The sequence below is a fragment of the Pelophylax lessonae genome (genome assembly GCF_965119305.1).
Source record: "Pelophylax lessonae genome assembly, chromosome: 4".
In the NCBI taxonomy this organism is placed as follows: Eukaryota; Metazoa; Chordata; class Amphibia; order Anura; family Ranidae; genus Pelophylax; species Pelophylax lessonae.
In genome coordinates, this window is record NC_138771.1 from 597,974,460 (window position 1) to 597,995,468 (window position 21,009).

At 42.8% G+C, this 21,009-nt stretch overlaps 1 protein-coding gene across 3 annotated transcripts in view; it reads right to left on the bottom strand.

Annotated features, from left to right (window-relative positions):
- SLC44A2 (solute carrier family 44 member 2 (CTL2 blood group)) overlaps positions 1–21,009 on the bottom strand; it is a 182,285-nt gene that overhangs the window by 59,763 nt on the left and 101,513 nt on the right. For all 3 annotated transcript variants that reach the window (XM_082254834.1, XM_082254832.1, XM_082254833.1), the window contains exons 2-3: positions 7,422–7,470; positions 2,423–2,496 (exon numbers count right to left, since the gene is read on the bottom strand). In XM_082254834.1, the coding sequence (XP_082110960.1) occupies positions 2,423–2,496; positions 7,422–7,470 (123 nt within the window). The remainder of the gene's footprint in view (positions 1–2,422; positions 2,497–7,421; positions 7,471–21,009) is intronic.

Below are 21,009 nucleotides of genomic sequence, written 5' to 3' on the forward strand. Positions count from 1 at the left end.
TTTCTTGACCCCCGTCCCTGATAGGCCACCTCCACCCGGGATACCAAAGACTCCAAAACTGCTGATAATGCATCAATCATAAGTGGGGCACTGGAGGGTCCTGCGGCCACCTCGAGGCGATCAGGTGGCGATACATGTGTGGCAGGGTCCATGATTATTCAAGACACTTGCCCGTAAACAAAAAATAATTTCAAAAGAAAAAAAATTTTTTTTTTTTTTTTTTTTGCAGTCCCCCAGCACAAATAGCGCCCCTCAGTGTTACCTGCTTGGACCCCACGGCTCACCACCTGATGCACAGAAGTTTCTAAGAAATCGTGCCAGGACCAAAGATCCCAGCAAGGAACTTAGGTCCTTACTCCTAACTAGACAGAAAAAAAAAAAAGAAAGAGAGAAAGAGAAAGAAAGAGAGAAAGAGAAAGAAAGAGAGAAAGAGAAAGAAAGAGAGAAAGAGAAAGAAAGAGAGAAAGAGAAAGAAAGAGAGAGAAAAAGAGAGAGAAAAAGAGAGAGAAAGAGAAAGAGAACGAGAGAACGAGAACGAGAACGAGAGAAAGAGAACGAGAGAACGAGAGAACGAGAGAACGAGAGAACGAGAGAAAGAGAGAACGAGAGAACGAGAGAAAGAGAGAGAAAGAGAAAGAGAGAAAGAGAAAGAGAAAAAGAGAAAGAGAGAGAAAGAGAGAGAGAAAGAGAGAGAGAAAGAGAAAAAGAGAAAGAGAGAGAAAGAGAAAGAGAGAGAGAATATACCCTCTGGGACTGCCCCTAAGGTGTGGCCAGAACGTTTTCCTTCTGCCTAGTGTCCTACTCCTGTAGAGGGCAGTATAACCCAAGTTGATATTAATCAAGAGGACTGCGTCTGTCAATGAGCGACAGAGAAAAAACAGTTTTTAACTTAAAGTGGAGTTCCACTCAAAAGTGGAACTTCCGCTTATCCGTCTCCTCCTCCCCCCCCCTCCGGTGCCACATTTGGCACCTTTCCCGGGGTGGGGGGGGTTAGCGGGTTCCTGTTTTTCACAGGTACCCTGTCCCCACTTCCGTCGGACGTCGCCGTGGCGAGGTATGTCAGAAGTTCAGCCCCCTCACTCTGCTTCCAGGCCAGTAACCGAGCACAGTGCAGTAAGAACCCGGCCATGAACCCGCCAAGGCTTTACTGCTGGGTTCCCTTACCGGCAATGGCGCTGGCAGCACCCCACAGCCGATGGAAACATCAGCTGCGGTGCTGACATCGCTGGATTCCAGGACAGGCAAGTGTTCTAATAATAAAAGTCAGCAGCTACAGTATGTGCAGCTGCTGACTTAATTGTTAGGGGGGGGGGGGGGAACTCATTCCTTGCAGCGGAGTTCCACCCTGGGACATTTTTTTTTAATAAAAATACCCCCGGGACAGTCAGGGCTAGTGCATTCCACAATGGATAGCCTCTGATCTGTCCCGCGTCGCACTTACCTCCAAGAAGAAATACTTACCTTGAAAATGTTTTGTCCAGCGCTGCCATCTCAGGTGTGGGCAGCTTGAAGCCAGCGCGATCCTCTTCTGTGTCCTCTTCCGTCTTCTTCGGTCCCACGATGCACTGCACCGGCTCCGCCGTCACTTCCGGTGCCGCAGCGTCATCCCTGCACAGCTTCTGGGCATGCCCAGAAGCTGTTTAGCAAGGTATGACGGCGCCTGCACCGGAACTGACGTCGGGGCTGGTGCAGGCGCATTGATTCCTGGGAGCGATGACGTTCAGCTCCCAGGAATCATTGCAAAGCCAGGAAGTGACAAATCGCCGTGGCCACCGAGGGGAGGAAGAGGAAGTAAGGCAAGTATATTTTCTTCTAAAGGTAGGTAAAAAAAAAAAAAAAAAAATGCGATTATACATTTGTTTTTCAGGTGACCCGGAGCGAGAAGATGGAGGCAAGTTTAATTTTAGGGTGGAACTCCGCTTTAAGGTAAAAACAAATAAATACATTTTGTCACTTGTTGTAACCCCTGCTAATATCTGTGTGACTTCATTTAACATATGTCAATGCAAATTGAACAGAAATAGTGCAGAAACCTTTTTCAAAGTGGCAGCAATTTGAAAAGTTTCATTGCCGCGTATTGGGGTGCGACTTGTCCTGAGACTTTAAACCGTAAAATGGTAGCAAAAAACACAGGACAAGGATTGAGTTAAATGTCTGCCATCTAGTTTTGTGGGCACATCCAGATCAGTGTTGGTGATCGGAGTTTTGCAGCTATTTTACATAAAAGGTTTAGAGAAGAAGTTGTCCTATTAAAAGTCCGTTAATAATTTACTTGCAATTTACAGCTCAGTTGCAAACACATCAGATGCAAGTCACACGCCCTGCCTACTAACAAAGCTTGCCTACCACATCGCAAAGCTTGCAGTAGACTGCATTGAGAAAATGAAATAACAGTACAAATATATAGATATAGAATACCTACCGACAATTCCCACAGCCACATAGGCAATAATGGCGAGTACTATGAGAATACAGCACAGGATGTCCGTACAGCTTCTGCAACACAGAATGTAGATTGCTAAAAGTTACTATACATTCAATTTACAATATCCATCAACCCAAAACTAGATCACCCACCATCTTTATTATCCTCCCCGCTACAGCCTCTACATGCTCTACGTGTGGCCAAGTGATGTGATCTCACTTTTATTGCCGCCTTCTATGCAACATAAAAATGGTGGTGAGACTCCAGGCTCAAAATTCAAATGTACATGCAAATAGCTGATTTTTCTTTTTTTTAAAGAAAATCTTACACATTTAGGGTCCTTTCACACGAGCGGACCATATTTTGATCCGCTCCGGCACTTTTTTTTTTTTTTTTTTTTTTTTACGGACACGGATGACACTTGTTTCATCCGGTCCGTATGTCCGCATATCATCCCAAACGTTTGCGGATGATATACGGACATAATGTATGTCTATGGGATTGCGGATGACACAGCTGACATCCGATTCTGCATCCTTTCCGTTTTTTTAAACGGAAGAAAAAATAGGGTTCTGTTCCATTCCAAAAAACGGAACAGAACTGAAAGGACGCAAATCGGATGGTCATCCGCTGACATCCGCAATCCCATTGACATGCATTATGTCCGTATATCACCCGCAAATGGATGGGATGATATACGGACATACGGAACGCCCGTGTGAAAGAAGCCTTATGTTAGATGAAATGTTCTAATCCCATATAAGAGACCTAATTTAAATATTACTGCTTCAGTGTTCAATATATAAAACAAAACCTTTCCATTATAGTAGGTAATCAAGTCATTGTCTGTGCAATCTCAACATTTTTGGGTTGTTATAACAAGTTTCAGGTAATACATAAATTTTACCCTCAAACCTGCCTCCCCCTTGATCTTGTTCCAGCTTTATTAATTTTTCTTATGCCTTGTTCTGGTAATGCAATGGACTCCAAACTCTGGCCCGGGGGCTGGATGAGGCCCTTTGCTTGCTTTTATCCGGCAAGTGGGGCATTATTCCCCCCCACCGCCCACAACTGTGGGGCACTATTCCTCCCACCGATGCCACCAACGATGGGGGGCACTATTCCTCCCACAGACACCACCAACGATGGGGGCACTATTCCTCCCACCGACACCACCAACGATGGGGGCACTATTCCTCCCACCGACGCCACCAACGATGGGGCACTATTCCTCCCACCGACACCACCAAAGATGGGGGCACTATTCCTCCCACCGACGCCACCAACGATGGGGCACTATTCCTCCCACCGACGATGGGGGCACTATTCCTCCCACCGACACCACCAACGATGGAGGCAATATTCCTCCCACCGACGCCACCAACGATGGAGGCACTATTCCTCCCACCGACACCACCAACCATGGGGGCACTATTCCTCCCACCGACACCACCAACCATGGGGGCACTATTCCTCCCACCGACACCAACCATGAGGGCACTATTCCTCCCACCGACACCAACCATGAGGGCACTATTCCTCCCACCGACACCACCAACCATGGGGGCACTATTTCTCCCACTGACACCACCAACCATGGGGGCACTATTCCTCCCACCGACACCACCAACCATGGGGGCACTATTCCTCCCACCGACACCAACCATGAGGGCACTATTCCTCCCACCGACACCACCAACCATGGGGGCACTATTCCTCCCACCGACATCACCAACCATGCGGCACTATTCCTCCTACCGACACCACCAACGACGGGGCACTATTCCTCCCATCGACACCACCAACAATGGGGCACTATTCCTCCCATCGACACCACCAACAATGGGGCACTATTCCTCCATCTAATACCAAGGGGATACTGTTAACTCCCACTGATACCAGGACATTTTATACTCCCACTGGCCACAGTTCAGCCCTCCTAAAGTTTGAAGGGCAGTAAACTGGCCCTTTGTTTAGAAAGTTTGGGGACTGCTTCAGTAGGCAGCTGCTGAGAACTCTTTCTAACCCCCAGGACTATATAGCCCAAGAGCCCTTTCCCTATCCAACTCCCAGAACTTTATATCCCAAGAGCCCTTTCCCTACACACAGGAAAAAAGTGTTGGGAGTCATGGCAGCAATATTGTTTTGCTGGGAACAAAATCATGTTTGCATGTGCAGGGGGACAGAGGGGAGGATAGCCTGAATTCTGTAGTCCAGAATGGAGAGCCGACAACACCGATTGGATTCCAGTGCACCGTGTTGTCAGTTCAAACAAAATGTTAGGTCCCTTTCACACTTGTACGACCTGAAAGTCGCGCAAATTTGACACGACTTGAAGCAATGCCTGTGTAATCTTGAGGTCTATGGAAGTCAAGTCGCATTAAAGTCGGACCAAAGTAGTGCCAGGACTACTTTGAAGACACACAGATATGAAGGGTATGACTTATGGGACTTTGCAGTCCCAAGTCGCAGGACAAGTCTCACAAGTGTGAAAGGGGCCTTAGGTGCATTCTGGATACCTGGCAAGTCAACTGGCATTTTTTTGGTACTTGCAGCACAGGGTGCTCTCCCTCTGTCACAGCACTGCTGTGCCAGGGGTGAGGAGAGTGTACTGCACATGTGTTGACTTGGAGACACACACCCATTCCGATGAATGCCGAACATTCTGATTGGTCAAAGCAGAAAGCATGACATCAGCACCCTGTCTTACCACCTTGCCCAGTCAGAGAACACTTTGCACTCTTTTGGAAAATTCCAGCTTCCAAGGGCAGGGAATTATGTAACCATAATCAATGCTTGGAATTCTTTAACCATTCCAACCTGGCAGCTCTGTGGTCAGTGGTTCAAAACTCCTGCCTGGGTAGGTTTACTGATTTCCTCCCACACGCCAAAGACATGCTGGTAGGGTAATTGGCTCCTGTCTAAATTGTCCCTAGTATGTGAATGTATGAATGCGAGTTAGGGACCTTAGATTGTAAGCTCCTTGAGGGCAGAGACTGATGTGAATGTATGTGTGTAAAGCTCTGAATAAATTGATGGCACTATAAGTACCTGTAATAAATACAACCTCAGGGACATTTCCTAGCAGGGTTTCTTCCTCTGTATGGTTTATGCTCCCAATACAAGTCTTCCAGCTATTTTATTTATGAGCATGAATTGCATCCTACCACATCTAATAGACAGTCTGTACCGCAGTACATTACAATCACCTGGGGATTCTCAGCAATGGTAACATCACCATTCACGGAGAAGCCTTGTACTGGAAAATGGATACTATTCTCAGAAGGGCTCCCGCAGAGCAGCAATTTTGTAAATAGGATCTCCAGGTCAGAAATCACAGCGACAGCCAGTAGCAAGGAAGAAAACAAACCTGACGATTTACGTGGGAAATATCCAGAATGTTTTCATTTGGTTTTGGAGAAAATAAGAAAGGATTCACACCTCAGGAGGTTTTGACTGATGTTGGTGTCCTGGCTTCTAAGATTGCCCCCTTGCTGCCCATGTAATGCATAGGTGCAACAGCAAAGAGAATGGGCTTTAAAAAACAGCTACACGCCGCACATACACATCTATGGGCAGCAGAGGTTTCTGTGCCGAGAATGCTTCATTTCCTGGTCTCTAGAAATGACCATGTGACCACAGACAGCCAGTCACAGTGGCCAGGCAGACCTTCCCAACCTCTGGGCGTAAAAGACCAAGTAAATGAATGCCGGGGTTAAAGTCCTATAAATTTCCACATTGTATTCAGCTAGTTCTAGCCTACTCCTATTAATCTGAATGATCCTAAAGTTTGTAAACGTACACTATATTACCAAAAGTATTGGGACTTTTACGCACACGAACTTTAACGGCATCCCAGACTTAGTCCGTAGGGTTCAATATTGAGTTGGCCCACCTTTTGCAGCTATAACAGCTTCAACTCTTCTGAGAAGGCTTTCCACAAGGTTTAGGAGTGTTTCTATGGGAAGGTTTCACAGAACCTGCCTTGTGAACTACAGAGGTGCTGAGAGGAGGAGTTTCAGGAGTGGAGGCAGTACAGGAATCACTGCTTGCAGGCAACAAAGTACCATGGGATATGTAGTTCTTAGATAAGGAGGAGAAACTGCAAAGCATGCAGGGAATCCAGGAAGTTGTGGAATGAGACAACCAGCAGGAGATTTAATGTAAGCTTTTATTGGATTGTCAAATATAACTTGTCTGTATTGTTATTACAATGTCGATGCTATAAAAAGTAAAGTGTATGCTGTGAACATAGATCTCCTTTAAAGCTAGCCATACACTGTACATTTTTCACTCGTTCAGGGTGGGGGCTGATTATGAGAAAAATCAGCCAATTCCCCTGTACATGCTAAACAGCATGGGTGGAGGAATCTCTGCTGCTAGCTATTATAGTCAGGCAGCTATAGCTGTCCGAGTAACCGAACAGCAACTGCATCTGATTGGATGCAGTCACTGTTTGGCCCATAATGTTTTACCTGGCTCAGTCAATTCTTAGAATCAACTTGTCAGGCCGGGTTGTGCCAACAGAGCCACCTATGGCTCAAATATCTGGATTCAGAGGCATCTGACAAACTTTGAGCTGTGTATGGCCCTCCTGAACCCTCTCGAATATTCCTGGGAGGACACTGTCACCAGGGTTATAAGTAATAAGGGGAAAAAAAAAACCAAACACATTCCTCAATTTTTGGATTCATTACCAGAACATAAATAACAGGGAAATCTTCCAATGGGGCCACTGGTTTTATTTCATTTTTGAGAAAATTTACTCCTACTTCCTGCTGTGTTTACAAAGACAGGAGGTGAAGGAAATAGATGGAGAAAAACCTTGCACAGGGATTTTAACCTTCCCTACTTTTTTTTTTTTTTTTTTTTTTGGCTTTTGATACACTTTAAGTAAGGTATCACCAAATGGCAAAAAGGAAAATAAAACCGTTACAGCAAAAAATTAAAAAATTGATAATTTTACAGAGAGGCTACCTCTCTATTGCTGAATTACCTGTTGTGTATTGGGCCTTTGAAAGATGGGTCATACTTCTTTGGTTCACCTGTAATAGAAAATAAATTTACAATTAATAAATAAAAATACACTAACAAGCAACAATGGTCAACAAAAAAGCAATACGGGCGCCAAATTTTTTCTTTCAAGCAATACAATATGTGCGCCAATTTTTTCTTTCCAGCAAATCCTGCAACTCTGTTAAAGCCGGCCGTAGACTTGGTCTACTTTAGTCCGAGTATTCTGTAATTCCCTGCAGCAAGAATCCAGGAGCACCTTACAGGGCCCATTGGAGAATTTCCTGACTCCCGATGCGCCGTAACCCCAGCTTCATTTATCCTGAAACTTCTAAGGCAAGTTGTGTTTTTAGTATGCAGCCAAAGACTCAATTCTTCAGTTTTACTGGGATGCCACTGTAACCCTTGTCTTCCTCACTTTATCAGACACTCAGTTGTTGAAGCAAGTTAAAAAAAAAAAAAAAAAAAGGAGAAGAAGAAGAAGAAGGACACACCCCTTAGAGGAGGGAGGATTAGAAATACTACACTATTCTAGTTGCTCAGAATGGAAACTCATCAATATGCCACAAAGAGCATACACCAATATATCAATAAATAATTCCAACATAGATCATTAAAAAATACAGACGGCCGTTCTAGGAACTTGTATTTCGTTGGCGCACGTATGTAGCTCCAGATTGACGTAATGGATCAACGCGTTTCGCAACAAGCTCACTTCTTCAGGATCCACGCCTTTTACACAGTGTATCTATAGAAATTCTGGGGGCTTAATCCACGCACTTAGGAGACAGAGTGATGTCACCCTCTAATATCTAAGATAGTATGACAAAATCCGAGGACAAATACAAAGGTTAAATTTGGGGGGGGGGGGGTCCCCGCTATCCACCAATAACCAAGAAAAATCTGAATATTCAGGGCTTACAAAAGCATCAGCCAACAATCTGAAGTGTTTGATAAGCCCAGCTCAGCCTCTGCACTAAGTATCGGGTACAAATGCACTACCACATGGGAGGGGGGAAGCTTTTTTTTTTTTTTTTTGCGTCGGGTTCCCCTTCAAATCCTCACTTTAGTATGCATTGGATGACCCCATTTTTTCATAATTTTTAATTGCTAGCATGTTTTCTTTACATTCAGCTGTCAGCAGGGAGTCATCTGTTGTTAAGGACATGGTGTCTGGCTTCCGACCAGCTCCTTAGCAATTATCTATTGGGGGTGGGGGGGGGGGTGCCCCCACATGGAGTCTGACAAATACTGCATGCTATATCACCAGCAAAACTCTGGTGATAAAGATTGCATGTTTTTTCACTGAAAATGGACTTCCCGTATGGTACTCTGGTGATATTTACAGGGACATTTTCTTATTACCGCATCATTTTTTTTTTTTTATGAATTGACTTTACTCCAAATGCGTCACGTGACCGTGTTTTTGCTATTAAATTGACCCCTAAATATTTTATGGAGCCCCAAATAGCAGTAAAAACCTGGCAGAGGTTCCAATTCTTCCCCACTCTATCCAAAACCCAAGGAAAAAAGCTTTGGCTGGACATACACGCTCACATGATCTCCTTTCCATCCCAAATTTCTGATTGTAGCTACTCCAAAAACCTCAGACTTGGGAACGGGGAGCCGTTTAAATAGCCTGCTGCAGAAAATCAATCCGCCTCACTCCAGGACGACACCTTTCTACATGTTGTAGACAGCAAATCTGCACCGCCATGCCAAGTAATACATTCTATTTAAGTTCACTGGGGAAGAGAAGCCCAATTTGGCAATGTAATGACAGCCTGTGGGTGGAAAAAATAATAGCTTCATTCCCTGTTCATGAGCATATATTATGTGTACGATGCGCAGCCTGCGTGCTCGGGCCAAGCCACTTCTCCTTTGTGCTGCAGACGGCTGGCCATAATTAGAGAGTGGAAGAGGGAGAGAGCGGGAGGAGGAGGAGGACCCAGATGTTTGGCAGCAATGGAGCCGGATAAGAGTTCTACCCAACACAGCAAGAGACCAAGGAGGGAGAGACATGTGTGGGACAGATAGGGACATGCAGGAACTTGGCTCCTGTGTCAGAAGACACTAATCCAGTCATCCCAGAAATATTCGGAGAACAATATACAGGGAGATTCATGCATCCTGGGCTGTGCGATACCCCCTGGTCAGTGACACCATTTTCAAAACACATACACACACTATTGTCAGAGACCAATGAATGAAACACAAACAAGGCCTACTATAAAAGCTGACGTTTAAAGTGTAACTCCACTTTTGTTGAGAAAAAAAAAAAACCAAACCATTCCCCTGTGGGTGATGTCTGTACAATACAAGGATTTTAAAAAACGGTTACAAATGACTTTTGTTATTCTGAAGAAATCCCTGTTTGTTCCTCTGTGCTGAGTGGGTCTAATGGGAGTGGTTTCATAATTATCTATCAGCTGCAGGGCTCTAATGAGGAAAGCTGCTGGACCTCCCTCCCTTTAGACGTGTTCCTATTGGGAATATCTCACCAAAAATGACATTTTTTGTTGCAGGGGATGCCAGAAATCTGACTTATCTTAGGCAGACTTCTGGGAAAATTGGTGAGCCAATCACACAAGCAGGAAATTATGTTTCTGGGGTGTGGTCAGTATACATTCTGTGTACAGAACAGCTCCAGGCGGCCATATTGCATTGAATTTTCAGAAAATTACAAGAGCTGCAGATTGAAAAGGAAAGGTCATTTTTAATAACAATACAATTTGTGTCGGAATTGTATACACTATATTGTTTCTCTTTGCTGATTTTTTTCTCCCCCACGAAAGTGGGAGTTCCTTTTAAGATTCTGCCTTCCCTCGACCCCACCCCCTCCCTAAGATGACTATTTTTGGTTAAAACCTTTACAATTTCATTACAGAACTGGTTGAAATTAAATTCATATTCTTTTAAATTTATGATATTAAAAAAGTTGAATTTATAAAAAAAAAAAAAAAAAAAAAAAAAAAAAATTTATATTATAAATTTTTTTTTATAAATTGTATTCAACTTTTTTTAATATATATATATATATATATATATATATATATATATATATATATATATATATATATATATATATATATATATATATATATATATATATATATATATATATATATATATATATAAAAGTTTAATTTATAAAAAAAAATTCTTTATACATTTTTTTTATAAAAATTGTATTCAACTTTTTTGAAAAGAAAAAAAAAAGAAGGTATATAGAATTTTTTTTTATCAATTCAACTTTTTTAAGATCATAAATTTAAAATAATAATAATAAAAATATATATTATATATATATTCAGTTTCGGTTTTTGGCCAAGTGCACCTGCATTTGCGGGTTTCAGTACAAAAATTTCTGTTCAGTGCACCTCTAATAATAGATATGGAAAGCACTGTGTAAATTGATATAAATATATACCTGTAGTAAAATAGCAAAATGCCTTGATGGGTGGTGTCAGTCTGGAGGGTGTTCCTAGGCAGGATGTATTTTTTATGCAGCCCACTCTAGGTAACATGCTGAGCCTCCATGTTTGAAGGATATTATAGATATATATATATATATATATATATATATATATATATATATATATATATATATATATATATATATATATTGGTATACAATCTGTATGGCTGAATCTGCATCACACAGACATCGCATGTGATTTGCACAACAGTGCGCTCCGAATCACATGTGATATCTTCCATCGTACATACGTGAACTGGGACCCAGTGTTAATTTAGTCGACTAAAACCGACTAAAACGTTTTCGTCAACTAACACAATTCAGATGACTAAAATACGACTAAAACTAAAATGGCATTTTAGTCTTAAGACTAAAATATAACTAAAACTAAAATGGCATTTTAGTCAAAAGACTATAACTAAAACTAAATCGAAATTTGCTGCCAAAAATTAACACTGGTGCATGCTCAAAGCATAAATAATAACATATTAGATTTTTCACTCCAGGACCAGCAGTAGTATATAATGAGTTTGGAAATTGTAGAGAAATGCTTAAATAATGCATTACAAATTACAATTGAACTACACCCATTTGATTATAGTTGACTAAAATGAGTTTTAGTCGACTAAAATGTAGGGCGTTTTAGTCGACTAAAATATACTGGAGTTTTAGTCGACTAAATACGACTAAAACTAAAACACTTGCAGAAGACTAAAATGGGACTAAAATTAAAATGCCATTTTAGTCCAAAGACTAAGACTAAAACTAAATTGAAATTTGCTGCCAAAATTAACACTGCTGGGACCAAAACCCCACTGAATGACCAAACCGACAAACAAAAAACAAACAAACACTAGAATGTGTCCACAAAGATTCCCTCACATCGATCAGCCATTAGAAATTGGGAATTCAGAATTTAGAACACAAATGTCTTGTTGTCCACGGCAACAGTCAATCGCCCATCCTGCAGTGGAAACAAGAGAATCTGGTTGCTATGGGTAACTAAGACAGTTTTTATGGCAGACAGTTAGGCAGAAGGCTTCTCGGGAGGAAGTACAATAGCGGCTTCTTGCTTTAATGCCGGAGGCCTATAAAAGATGAATCCTGACTACACCCCATACAGATCAGCTTTCATTAGTCACTTCCAGTACAGGGAGGGGACACCGACCCATTCCACAAAGACATGTCATCCTTTACACTAGGTTCACACTTGTCCATTTTCTGAAAAGTGATACGCAGTGGATCGCTTTCCAGAGTATAGCCATCAGGTTTTCAGGCCAGTTCACGTCAGGAATCCCACTGGACCGCGCTGCGTGCTCCTGTGCGGTTCACAAACGGTTCAGTGCGGTGCAATTTAAGCCCATTCATTTTGAATGATCTCAAATCGCACCTCACCAAAAGCAGTGGGTGCGCCATTTTAGGAAAGTCGCTGTAACCGGAACGCATGGTATTTCTGTACCCTGCAATCTAGTGCAGGCAAAAGCACTGAATTTGTGACCTGCGTTTGGGGGGGGGGGGGGTCGTTAACATTGATGCCTGTTGCAGATCACAACTGCAGTGCATTTTGAGAGCGGTGTGGGAAAAGTGCACACAACGTGGGTTTCCCACACCAAGTTCTGCTGTGAACTGGTCCTTCAGGAGGCAATCCTGTCACCTCATAAATGTCTGTGTATTGTTTTTTTTCCCCCCTTTGTGTGCGAAAGGGGATTTCCAAAAAGAGACAAATGTACCCCAACCATGAGACAAGTGCTTTCCCCGCAGTTACGGCTACATTGAATGGGTGGTCTGAGTTTGGTAGGCGCTGCCACCTCTCATGTCCTTATGTCATGTTACATTTGCTGCGGCCACCAATGGGAAAGAGACCTTCAATGGGCTGTCAGAGGATAGAATTACTTTGAAAGAAAACAGATGCATAAACCAAGATGGCCGTCCCATGGGATGTATACATTCCTTGAAATCGGAGAGTTTAATAATAACTTTATTATAGGACTGTATGACTACATTCCTGGCATCTTACAATTTACAGCAACGTTATCTTATCCCTTTTCAAATAAAAAATAAAGTGTTTTCGGCATTTTGCAGGTAAAGAGAAAAGTGCTCATAACGTTGCCGAAAACGCATGCAAATTTACTGTGCTTATGGTGTGTTTTTCATGTGACTTCAGTTTTTACAGAAGAAAAAGAAGAAGGACCTCCACTTGAAAGGATGACTAATGAATCGTTTGATGCATGTGTCTTTACAGAGGAAGACGTTCTAAGATTGCTGTCTAAAGTGAAGACAAATAAGTCACAGGGTCCTGATGAGATACACCCAAAATTATTAAAAGAGCTTAGTGGTGAGCTGGCAAAACCATTAACAGATTTATTTAACCAATCATTAGTAACAGGAGTCGTCCCGGAAGATTGGAAATTGGCAAATGTCGTGCCCATTCACAAGAAAGGTAGTAGGGAGGAATCGAGCAACTATAGACCAGTGAGTCTGACATCAATAGTAGGCAAATTAATGGAAACCCTATTAAAGGATAGGATTGTGGAACATCTTAAATCCCATGGATTGCAAGATGAAAAACAACATGGTTTACTTCAGGGAGATCATGTCAAACAAATCTTATAGATTTTTTTGACTGGGTGACTAAAATAATAGACGGTGGAGGTGCAGTAGACATTGCATATCTAGATTTTAGTAAGGCTTTTGACACTGTCCCACATAGAAGACTTATCAATAAACTGCAGTCATTGAGCATGGACTCCCATATTGTTGAGTGGATTAGGCAGTGGCTGAGTGACAGACAACAGAGGGTTGTAGTCAATGGAGAACATTCAGAACAAGGTCATGTTACCAGTGGGGTACCTCAGGGATCTGTACTGGGACCAATTTTGTTTAATATCTTCATAAGTGATATTGCAAAAGGCCTCGAAGGTAAGGTTTGTCTTTTTGCTGATGACACAAAGATATGTAACAGGGTTGATGTTCCTGGAGGGAAACGCCAAATGGAAAATTATTTAGGAAAACTAGAAGAATGGTCAGAACTCTGGCAACTGAAATTTAATGTGGATAAGTGCAAGATAATGCACCTGGGGCGTAAAAACCCAAGGGCAGAATATAGAATATTTGACACAGTCCTGACCTCAGTATCTGAGGAAAGGGATTTAGGAGTAATTATTTCAGAAGACTTAAAGGTGGGAAGACAATGTAATAGAGCAGCACGAAATGCCAGCAGAATGCTTGGATGTATAGGGAGAGGTATAAGCAGTAGAAAGAGAGAAGTGCTTATGCCGCTGTACAGAACACTGGTGAGACCTCACTTGGAGTATTGTGCGCAGTACTGGAGGCCATATCTCCAGAAGGATATAGATACTCTAGAGAGAGTTCAGAGAAGAGCTACTAAACTAGTACATGGATTGCAAGAAAAAAAACTTACCAGGAAAGGTTAAAGGACCTTAACATGTATAGCTTGGAAGAAAGAAGAGACAGAGGGGATATGATAGAAACTTTTAAATACATAAAAGGGAATCAACTCGGTAAAGGAGGAGAGCATATTTAAAAGAAGAAAACTACCACAAGAGGACACAGTTTTAATTTAGAGGAGCAAAGGTTTAAAAGTAATATGAGGAAGTATTACTTTACTGAGAGAGTAGTGGATGCATGGAATAACCTTCCTGCAGAAGTGGTAGCTGCAAATACAGTGAAGGAGTTTAAGCATGCATGGGATAGGCATAAGGCTATCCTTCATACAAGATAGGGCCAGGGACTATTCATAGGATTCAGATATATTGGGCAGACTAGATGGGCCAAATGGTTCTTATCTGCCGACATATTCTATGTTTCTATGTTTCCATGTTTCTATGGGACTTAAAAACTGCATCAAAAACATAACACAGGTGCGTTAATAGATGCATTCTTGCTGCATTTTCAATGCATTTCTTGTTACAGGGGGCGTCCAGATTCCAATAAGCCCCCTGCCCGCAGACCTCTGCAACCACTCCCCAGGGTTGTCGGGAAGAGGCCCTTGTCCTCATCAACATGGGGACAAAGGTGCCTTGGGGTGGGGGGTGTGCAGAGCCCCCCCTGCTCCAAAGCACCCACCCCCATGTTGAGGGCGTGGCCTGTATGGTCCAAGAGGGGCCACTCGCTTGTCCCTTCTTTTTTTAAACGTAACCCTCCCCTTTCCTGACCTGCATGCTAAGATAAAGCGTCTGGTAAGGATTTTGGGGGGGACCCCACGCTGTTTTTTTCGGCATGGGGCTCCCCTCAAAATCCATACCAGACCCAAAGGGTCTTGTTTGGAACCTGGGGGGGGACCCCATGCCGTTTTTTTCCCCCATTTTGGCGTGGAGTTCCCCCTCAAGATCCTCAATGCGCAAGTCGCAACACAAGTCGGATCATCCTGATCTGATTTTTGATGTGACTTCCATTCAAATCAATAGGCTCCCATAGGGAACCACACATTTTTTTTTATTTTTTTTTGGTTTGTGAAAGACATATAAACGTGGCTTAACGCTGTATAAGCAACGTTAAGGAGCCTTTAGCAGCGTCAGACGTTTCTACAGCTGACAATGGTCCTCAGAATACACTGGCCCTGGGGTTTTTTTGCAGCTTGAAAACATCTGTGTGCAAGCAAGAGGCCATAAGATAACATGGAGGGGCGTTTTTAATCACTTTACCACCGGAAGATTTTGCTGTCTTACGTCCAGACCACTTTTTGCGATTCGGCACTGTGCGACTTTAACTGACAATTGCACGGTCGTGCGACGCCGTACCCAAACTAAATTTAGGTCCTTTTTTTCCCACAAACAGAGCTTTCTTTTGGTGGTATTTGATCACCTGTGCGATATTTACTTTTTTCGCTATAAACAAAAAAACAGCATGAATTTTGAAAAAATTACAATATTTTTCACATGAAATTCCCCCCCAAAAAAATGTAAAAAAAATCAAAAATTTTTTTACATTTTTGGCCAATTTATTTTCTGCGACCTGTGTTTTTTTTTTTTTTTTACCAAAAACACACAATAAGCGTATTTTGATTGGTTTGCGCAAAAGTTATTGCGTTTACTAACTAAGGGAAAGATTTGTCATTTTTGGTGTTTTTTTTTTTTTAACGAGTAATGGCGGCAATCTGCGATTTTGTTTGCGGGACTGCGACTATGCGGCGGACAGATCAGACCCTTGACTGACATTTTTACACTTTTGGGGGTACCAGTGACATTACTACAGTAATCAGTGCTATAAATATGCACTGTTACTGTAATAATGCCACTGGCAGGGAAGGGGTTAATTTTATTGGAGAGGGAGGGGTTAATGTATGTCTGGTGCTTATATCAGATTGCAGTGTTCAGTATGCGATCTGTCCCTGTGTCACACAGTCACCTCCCCCCACACGTTAGTAAGCACCAGGCATACATTAACCCCTCCCTCTCAAAAAAAGTTAACCCCTTCACTGCCAGTGTAATTTTACAGTAACAGTGCATATGTATAGCACTGATTACTGTAGAAATGTCACTGGTAACCCCAAAAGTGTCAAAAATGTCAGTCAAGGGTCCGATCTGTGCGCCGCAATGTCGCAGTCCCGCAAAAAAAAAAAAACAAAAAAAAAAAAAAAACACAACACCAAAAATGACAAATCTTTCCCTTAGTTAGTAAACGCAATAACTTTTGCGCAAACCAATCAAAATACGCTTATTGTGATTTTTTTTTTTTTACCAAACATAGGTAGCATAAAATAAATTGGCCAAAAAAAATGTAGAAAAAAAAAAAAAAAAAAAATCGCACAGGTGTTCAAATACCACCAAAAGAAAGCTCTGTTTGTGGGAAAAAAAATGTCAATTTCGTTTGGGTACGCCGTCGCACGACCGCGCAATTGTCAGTTAAAGTCGCACGCAAAAAGTGGCCTGGACGTAAGACAGCAAAATCCTCCGGTGGTAAAGTGGTTAAATGCTTAAAAGTCGCAGCGACTTTAAAGTAGTTCCTGCACTTCTTTGGTCCGACTTTCATGTGACTTGAGGACCATAGACTTCAATGTAATCCCTCAAAAGTAGCATGAAAGTCACACTTGCATAATACGCATGCTACTTTGTAGAGCAAAAAACAATCACATCGGCCAAAGCTAGAGTCACAACAAAGTTGTATTCATCCAAAGTCGCAATGGAAATCGCATGATTTCTTGGTCGCACAAGCGTGAACGGACCCTTAGTGGAAGGGGGGGGGGGGGGGGGGAGAACCCACCTAGCCTACATTTAGGAGGAGAACATTGTGAGCCCATAAAAGACACGTGTGCATGTCTCAGCAGATGTGCCTTTATGGTACATGGACACTATAATTACAGAGATGGAAGTTGCTGTCCAGTTCTGGAGAGCGAAAGAAGAAAAAAAAATAAAATAAAATCTTCCTTGGAAGATTTCCATGTATTCTCCTCTATACAAAAAAGGGACAAAAACTGTAGATCATGCAATCAGAGCATGGGGCATATTCACAGAGCAGGGACAAGCTGAGACATTGCTGGGATTATGGCCATACTACTAACGTTCCCACCCACAATTTACTGTCATTTAAGGCTGGATTCACATATAGATGAATTGAATGAGTTTTTTAACCGCATTGCAGCTCTGAAAAGGGTCCTGTGCGTTTTTGGGCCTGGTTGAGGTGCAAACTCAGGCAAAAAATTTGCACCTGAAATCGGTGACCAATAAACTCACCAGATTGCAAACCGCACGCGTGTGAACCCCAGCCTCAGAAGAGGAGCTCCAGTCAAAGTGGGACAGAAAAGGAAGGGGGGGGGGGGGAAACTTACACAGAAGGGGGTTCTAACCCGCACAATCCTAAACGTAGAGAGAGAAAATATTAGGTTGAATAGTATGGAAGAATTGGGTGTGTCACTGCTTATTTATAGTGGTGTTTATCCCTTTAAGTGAACCTTCGGTTTAAAAAATATTGTTTTTTTTTTCCTTTTGCTATAAGAGCCCATTCACACTGCCGCGACGTCGGTCGCTGTCCATTGAGTAGTACAGGACCCGTTCTAATAGGAGCGACACAAGTCGCTCCGACTTAGAAAAAGGGTCCTGTACTCCTTTGGGGCGACCTCGGAGCGACTTGCATAGACTTCCATTATGTGAAGTCCCTGTAAGTCGCGCCGAAGTTGTGGTGCACGGGACTTCACAGGTCGCCCCCCGAAGTCGTGCTGCTTTAGTGTGAACCGGCACTTAAACAAAAAAAATCATTTTAGGTCAATATGTATTTTGCTACTTTTTTTTTTTTTAACCAAAAACACACACACAATAAGTGCATATTGATTAGCTAGCGCATAAGTTATCGCATCTACAAACTATGGCATAGATTATGGGCTGTTTTTTTTACTAGTAATGGCGGCAATCAGTGATTTTTAGGGGGACTGCGACATTGCGGCGGACAGATGGGACACCCAACTGACTTTGACACATTTGGGGGGGGGGGGGGGGGGGGAAACCAGTGACATTACTACAGTAGTCAATGCTAAAAATATGCACTGTTACTGTACTAATAACACTGGCAGGGAAGGGGTTAACACCAGGGGCGATCAAAGGGTTAATTGTGTCCCTAGGAGATGCTTTCTAACTGTGTGGGGCAATCAGAGATCATGGTGCCCCCTGTGTCCACACTTAAGCCACACAAAGCCCCACCTACAAATTGCAGCTCAGCCACATAGAGTGGGCATTTAAATATCTACCACAGCATAGCCTGCATGGAAGTTCCTTTCCTTTCTTTCTGTAGTGTGTAGCCTCTCATGGGGCCCCTACTGACCCTGGGCCCTCGGGCAGTGCCCTAATCCCTGAATGGTCAGTCCGCCCCTGCTGCCGCGTGCGCGCCCCCACTAGCTGTCTCAGAAGTGACGTACAGGTACCTTGTTTCACAGGACAGAGACGACCTGCCGCAGTATAAGTACGGCGGCTGGTCGGCAAATGGTTAACATCTATGACAAAAGTGACACATGCTAATGTGCAATAAAATGACATGTTCAAATAATAAAAAAAAAAAAAAAAAAAAGCGAAGTCCTCATTTTAGTCACAATTGAATACACAATCCCGTAAAGTGTTGGTAGTTTTCACTCGTGCACCACCTTCTTCACCTCACTCATCAAAATTTCTCCCCTTACTAGGGGTAGGCCAGCATTCACAGCTCTATGTGGCTGTACACAACAGATACAGGACTTGCTCCACTCCTACAACAGGCTCCTGTCCTTCCAGGTTCCTCACATGCAGACACAACACAGCAAACGGGCCCCATAGTGTGGATCCGTAAAAAAAAGTTTATTACAATATATAGATATGCACTTACATTGGGTAAGAAAAGGTTCAGAGTTTAAAATTTAGGAGGTCCAGGATGCCGCTGCGTTCCACAAAACAGGTTTCGGAAGTGACGCACTGACGCTAGAAGCTCTGCCCTACGCGTTTTGTTACATCAACATCAGGACCCCTCAGATTCTCCTACCTGAGCTGGGCCTCTTGGCTGCTTCTCTGGTTAATGAGGTCCTTGCCCAGCCTGTCAGTTTAGGTGGACGGCCATTTCCTGGTAGATTTAAAGTTGTTGCATATGTAGCGCTGATATTCTCCTATGTTGATGTGTGTCTGTATACTTTAATGAAACGTCCATGGACATTGCTATGTATACTTTAATGAAACGTCCATGGACATTGCTATGTTTGAGTAGTTGGAGCCATCTAGTGACCAAATACTGGCAATGCAGCTATGTTTTTTTTTCTGAAAGAGACAGGAAGTGATTGTTGGGTTTGGGAAGGTTTGGTGACCTACCCACGAACACCTTCTTGTGCAGGGCATGCTGGGTAGGGGATAAAAGGGGCCGGAGCAGCCATTTTAGGTCTCTTGGAATCGCGTGGCCTGCCTGAGAGGACCTGTGGGGAGACGGTGGCCAGATTGCAGAGACCCAGAGACACTCATCCGAGCATCGGAGGACGGGATCCACCCAGTGGGGCTGAATGGAGCGATTGGTCCAGCTGATGGAGAAGCAAGTTTCAGTCACCGACAAAAGTCACCAGACAGAGCCTCTATCCAGTGGGTGAGCGGGTCACGGCCCACAGTTTGTTAAATCTCACATGCAGTTAGACTCATATACAGGCCTCACTGGAAATTATAGTTCCACGAAGGAGCAGAGCAACTGATTCTAAGAAGGTTTGAGGCCTATCTACCCTGATGTCTCAAGAAATGTTTAAATAGTTGTTACAGCTACACCAGAAGCATTTTCACTTCAATTTAATTCACCAAGACTGTGGATTACAAATCACAAGGAGCCACTTTAGCTAGCGAAGAAAAGAAGATCCAGGACTAAGTACTCCAAAAAGTGAGATCTCACACATAGCTTATAAAGTAGGGGGAGCTCCCAGGTATAGACATATATATATGTATACTGTTTCTTTAGAATTGTTTATATTGAAATCCATTGTGCTGTTGTATTATCCTGGAGTGACAATACAGGGGTTTTGTACTATCTTACATTGTATTGCATCACAGCTGTGCCAAGGGGATTGAGCCAAGTTAGTGGGGTTTATTGGTAGAGTGCAGGCCCAGATCAAACCAGCAGCCCTTTCGGGGGTCAGTGCTACACATACTCATTCCATTTTTGGAGGATTGATTGAACAGTGCTCCATGAGACGTTCAAAGCTTGGGAGATTTTTTTTTTTTTTTTTTTTATATAACCTAACCCTACTTTAAACTTCTCCACAACTTTATCCCTGATCGGTCTGGTGTGCTCCTTGGTCTTCATGATTTGGTTGGTCATGATGTGGTTTGTTCACTAAGGTTCTCTAACAAACCTCTGAGGGCTTCACAGAACAGCTCTATTTATACTGAGATTAAATTACACACAGGTGGACTCTATTTACTAATTAGGTGACTTTTGAAGGCATCTGGTTCCATTAGATTTTAATTTGGGGTATCGGAGTAAAGGGGGCTGAATAAAAATGCATGCCACACTTTTCTAATATTTGTGAAACATTTATCATTTTCCTTCCACTTCACAATTATGTGCCACTTTGTGTTGGTCTATCACATAAAATCCCAATAAAATACATTTCATTTTTGGTTGTAACATGACAAAATGTGGAAAA